The sequence below is a fragment of the Notolepis coatsorum genome, assembly GCF_963971535.1.
Source record: "Notolepis coatsorum genome assembly, chromosome: 8".
Lineage (NCBI taxonomy): Eukaryota > Metazoa > Chordata > Actinopteri > Aulopiformes > Paralepididae > Notolepis > Notolepis coatsorum.
The window spans coordinates 96,347,871-96,353,870 of NC_140172.1; the positions used below are offsets into that span (position 1 = coordinate 96,347,871).

At 44.4% G+C, this 6,000-nt stretch overlaps 1 protein-coding gene across 1 annotated transcript in view; it reads left to right on the plus strand.

Annotated features, from left to right (window-relative positions):
• Positions 1-5,398, plus strand: part of cxadr (CXADR Ig-like cell adhesion molecule) — a 140,359-nt gene extending 134,961 nt beyond the window's left edge. The window contains exon 7 of the mRNA XM_084320865.1: positions 5,075-5,398. Within this exon, the coding sequence (XP_084176991.1) occupies positions 5,075-5,360 (286 nt within the window). The 3' untranslated portion in view covers positions 5,361-5,398. The remainder of the gene's footprint in view (positions 1-5,074) is intronic.
• Positions 5,399-6,000: the final 602 nt, after the last annotated feature.

Consider the following 6,000-nt stretch of genomic DNA (forward strand, 5'->3'; position numbering starts at 1 on the left):
GGCCTGTCCAGTTAACTTGACTTTCAGTAGCTCGTCACACGAAAGATCGATCAACGCCTCCTGCTCAGACAGTGGGAGGCCTGTTGCGTCATGCGCAATGAACGGATCTTGGATCCAGTTGTTCAAATTGCCAGTCCAGACCAGTGTCAGTCATAAACAAATCCAGTTCTTTAAATAGTTCCTCCCCAGTTGCACGATCGGGTAAAGCTTGACAAAACAGAAAATCCTCATGAAGTTGTCCATCGTGCTCATATCTCACATATGTTAATAGTTGGGCATCAGAAGAGATGTCGGTGGTCTCATCAAGTTGAATAGAAAAATACGGGCTCTGCTTAAGTTTTTCCACAACTTGGCTCTTAACATCGTCCGACATGCAGTCAATTATTCTTGAAATAGTGTCATCTGACAGCGGTATTGTATGGAGCTGCTCTGCAACTTTGTCCACAAAGGACAGAAACCACATATTTGGTACAGGGCAACCAAAAGCTCTCTGCAAGTGTGTGGGGTTTCCCAGTCTTTGCGATCCAATTGGCAACAATAAACGAAGCATGTAGTCCTTTTTCGTTGACGGTTGTTGCAGTTTTCAGCACAGTTTTCTCTGCTCTAAAACCGTAGTTTCTTTTCTGAAAGAAAGCTAACTGTTCCGTTTTAAATTCAGGATTGTTAGTTTCCAAGTGCCGCTGTCATTTACTTGGTTTAAAGCTCTCGTTAGCAAGGATCTCGTAACACAAAACGCACTGTGGTCTCGGGTCATCTTCTTGGCCAGTCCAAGTAAATCCATATGCCAAGTATTTAGGATCATAACTTATTTTACTCCGTTTCGTAGTAATCCTGGTATCGCTACTACTAAATTCTGCCTTTCTCTTGCACATGACGCGCCGCTTCTGACAACAAACGTATCCATTGCGAGTGTCCAGGTTAAATGAATCAACTCAGCTTTATATACTTGGCCTTTTTAAATTTTTTTGCCAATGCGCGATTGCGCGACCCCACTGTCACCTACCCGCGACCCAGGGGCGTAACTAAGGGGGGGGACACCCTGGAAATGTCCCCTGCATGGTTTCAGAATGCAGTTATTGTCCCCCCCACGTTTTTACCGTCCAAAGATAATACATGGATAATAAACGGACACACGACCGTGCCGCGGCGATCAGCCGCTGATTGTTGTTACAAGAGAATGGGATTGTTATATAAACCCCCCCACAATGGTGTGTGTGGTGGTACGGTCCAGCAGGGACCAGGATGTAAGCTACGCGTCTCTACATTTCGTAGCCGCATTTCTGCAGACCCCTCTCTGATTGGTTGAGCCCATTTCTGCAGACCCCTCTCTGATTGGCCGAGCGCGCGCATGCGCATGAGCCGTGACAAGCTCCTCTAGCCAGGAGTCAAAACTCCGTTAAGCTCCAGAGAGAGAGGCTGAAAACCCACAGTTCTTGCCCGACGGATGGGAGCCGAATCCCGGATCCGAGTTTTCTGATGAATAGCCCCAAAACATGGAGGTCGCGAACGCAATTTATACGCATGGAAGTATTGATTACGCCATAACGAATCATTAAAAAAATATACCGTTAACTGGAATATGTTGTGTGTGCCTTTACACATATGTTGGATAGGCTTATGTAATTGGTTTGTCATTAAAAACCAATAATAATCGCTCGCCGGCTTCGCTGACCAGAGCTCTCTCAGATTCAAAGTTTTAATTGCAGCCTGGAACATACATGTTTCGGAACCAATGTGTAACTAGACAGTTACAATATATCATTTATATTAATTAACCCAGTTAATGCCTTAAGAGAAAGAGTCTGGTGGTCAATTGCTACGGAAATGTTGTGTCTTACTAATAATAACTAATTCCTTGGTCAATAGAAGTCTCTGTGATACTTTCTGAATATGATTTGGGAACATCAAATGGGCAGGCCGCGAAATAACATAACGTTACAATGTACAGTTTCTGACAGCTGGCTGTGTTGTGAAATGTGCATAACGTTATGAATAAACCGCGAAGTCACACGAAATAACGTTATACGCGATTGATATGATAACATTACATCCGCCTTTTACTGCGTGACGAGCTAAATCAATCAGAGAGGGGCTTCGCTCAACCAATCAGAGAGGGGTCTGCAGAAATGGAGTTCAACCAATCAGAGAGGGGTCTGCAGAAATGCGGCTACGAAATGTAGAGACGCGTAAGCTACGCTGTTGTGTTATGGGTTGGGATTCACAGGACGCACAGTGGATACGCTCTAGTCTCGTTATTTAACACAAACAATTGTCTCTGAGCTGAGTCCAACGGAGAGACCTCGGCTCACAAGCAGCTCAAACTACCTGTTGGAATACATTTATTGATTGATGTTTAACTTGTCCCTGTGTGTGTCCAGTCATTTCGACTAGCAAACGTTGTATTTAACGTTACCTCAGGATACCACTGTATTGTATTTAGTTGGTTAGCTATGTAGCTAATGTGGATAGCATTTTGAATAGCATCAATGCTAGCTGGCTGGCTACAGCTTTATTTACTAAATTATGGAGGCTTTTTAATTGTCAAGGTAAGAGAGGATGTCATGATCAACTGAAGGCATATGCTATGGAACAATATGTCCTTGGGTTTTCAGAAAACGCTAATAATCTCTCTAGTTAGTATCGTGTATTGCATCAAGTGTAAGCACAGCAGAGCCCTGCTCCGCTTCAGACAGAGGGCGATAGTAGGGCTAACGTGATTGGGCGCTGAGAGGCCAATCAGGGCGCGCAAACCGAACGCGGAAGGACAACTGCCTTGGGTAAAGTATTCACGCATCCCCCCCGCGACGTCACGGACCACGCCCCCTAATCTGTCCCCCGCACCACTAGCAACAGAGTTACGCCACTGCCGCGACCCCAATTGGGGTCGCAACCCGTAGTTTGAGAACCGCTGTCTTAGTCTAATGCAAAAAATAAAAAATAACATTTAAAAGAATTCAATATAATTTATCATTCTTTCCAAAAGCAAAGAGGCCTAGAAGCGTGGCTAACGCTAATGGCGTGCATACCAGCAAGGCTAACTGCTTAAGAAAACCGGGAACAGAGGCACTGAAAGAGGATTTCACCCGTCTAATGAACACACTAGAGTGGGGGTAGGCAACCCTAGGCACGCCATGCGGGGGCATTTTCATAGGCACAGGGGGCAGCAGTATAAAAAAAAAATATATATATATATATATATATATAATTTTTTTTTTTTGCTTTGAAATATTATAGTGAAATATTTTGCACTGTTGTCGCATTTATCTTGTTGAAATCCTCCCACAGGTTCTTTTTACTACCACATATTTAATTGAGACCCTTTATTTGTTTATTATTTCAATTTAGCTGGAAATACATTGCTACATCATTCAGTAACATTTGCAGAGCCTTATAACAAAAACATTATTACGGTCACCATTGTGACCAGTGGGATTAATCAACACATTTTATTATTTATTTTTCTATTTCATTGAACATTGCACATGTTAAAAGCAACGTACAGTACCAACGTACCGATGGTGTGTGATGTGTCTAAAAATGAAGAGTGAAATGGTCGCACTGTATGCAGCTGTTTGTCTGCATTGCATCCCCCCCCCCCCCAACTCAGATTTAGGGTTGATACAACCATCATAATAATATTGTTAATAATAACAATAATGATGTAATAATGTAAAAATTATCATTAAAAAGACCTGATTATGAGAAGAAAAAAATTACGATGCATGGAATATTGTTGAGGCACACTAGTTACAACTATATTTCAAACAGGCACTCCATGTCAAAAAGGTTGCTGACCCCTGCACTAGACACTCAAGATGTATCCATCAGTGGACCAATTGCATGCTTTCGCAGAGGACAAGAAGCCTTCAGTCGACTCCTTCAGACATTAACCACCCCCCACAGCCCAAATGGAATGATAAAAAAAATATATATATAATTATATATATATTTTCTTCATTCAGGGGGGGTATCTGCAAATTGTGGCCAATCAAAGTCGACTATACAAATCCTTAGTCAGGGACAGGCCTACACCACACACACACACACACACGCACACGCACACGCACACGCACACACACACACATGCATGTACACACACACACACACACAGTCACTGAAATGCTCTAGTATGAACCCACTGAAGAGACCGAGGCTCTGGCCCCCTCAGGCCATGTTTGATTGAGCTCTTAACTGGATTATTGCTGCTTATTAGTTTGTTAATGTGGTGACAGAGGGGAGTAGTGTTGTAGCCGCGTTGTACTGCTGCTCAGCCACCTCTGCAGGCTCTCACACAGTCACTCTGACAGAGCAGACAATCAAACATACAGTAAATCCCATAACTCCTGTCTCTCTGTTTGTCCTTTTAAGTGTTTCACTTTCACTCTGACTTATTATTGTTTATTAAAAAGGATCCCCATTAGCTGATGCCAATGGCACCAGCTAGTCTTCCTGGGGTCCGAAGTCCCACATATCAATAAATATACACATACAAATATACATACACAGGGCGCCCTCGTGGCGCATACCATAGTGCCTCGCGCACCTACGCGGCCGACCCGGGTTCGATCCCAGCTCCCGTCGTTATTTGTCGCATGTCCTCCCCACCTCTCCTCCCGTTCGCCCTCTCCTCTGTCGGTCCTGTGTGACCAATAAAGCTGTAAAAATGCTAAAAAATAATGTAAAAAAATAATATATATATATACATACACACACGCACATATATACATGTATACACACACATACATATACACGTATACATACATACACACACACATACATACATACACACACACATACATACATATACATATACACATACACGCACACATACATACACATGTTCAGTATATACACAATACAACAACCTAACTTATTACAATCATCCAAAAAAAGACATCATACAAAAGAAAGAAAAAGAATGCTTGGTACATTCTTTAGTTTGTTGTCTAGTTTTGTTTAGTTTGTTCTATCGTTTCTCTTTCCTGTTGATTCTCTCTCTCTCTCTCTTGACTGGAACTGCCGGAGGTGTAGTATAGCTCATCTCTGAACGTGCCCCTTCTTCTTCTCTCTCCAGAGAGGACGTCCCGCCACCCAAGAGCCGAGTCTCCACGGCACGTAGCTTCACCAGCGTGGGCAGCCAGCGCTCCTCCCTGGGCTCCATGTCGCCCTCCAACCTGCACGAATACGCCCTCAAGACCCAGTACGACAAGATCCCCTCCACGGAGGAGTACGACCGGCCCCCGAGCCACAACCCTCTGCCGCCCCCCGTCGCCCCCAAGATGGCCGGTCCCAACCTTAGCCGCATGGGTGCCATCCCCGTCATGATCCCTGCCCAGAACCGGGACGGCTCCATCGTTTAGCAGAACCCCCGTGCAAAGAAGGGGGAGGTACCATGTAGGAGGGGGGGGGGGGGGGGACATGAGCCAATGGAGATGGAGAAAAGGACTGGGGTGGGCTGGGCTGATTGGCCTAGATTCTATCCCGTCACTATTTACAAACGGGAAGATACTCCGGGGTATGAAGGACCTGACTGCCGTGTGGTGCTGAGAAGAGAAGTCAATTGACCTAACTCAAACCCGCCCTCTTTTCTTGATCCTCCAATCACAACTGTTGCTTCCAAGGGAACAATTGTGATGGGAGGATCAAGAAAAGGGGGCGGGGTTCGGGACAGGTCAAGATAAGATGTGCAGTCCCGGTACCACACTTTATTAACTATTTACCGAAGACACAAAAAAAAGAGAAGAGGAAAAATAATGAAAAAGGAGAGAAATGCTTTTATGAATTTTACTTTACAAACTTTTTCCACAGATGAAAAATATGTAATTCTTGGTTGGATATACAGTTGGGCAATATACTGATTCTTCTGTACATAGTTGAACGCATGTTGTTTTCCCCACGGCACACAGGACTGCCGCCGTGGGCTATGCGTGGCAAATTGTGGTCACTCACTTACGGACATTCTGCGAGGGACATTTAGTGGAATGCATGCACCGATCATGT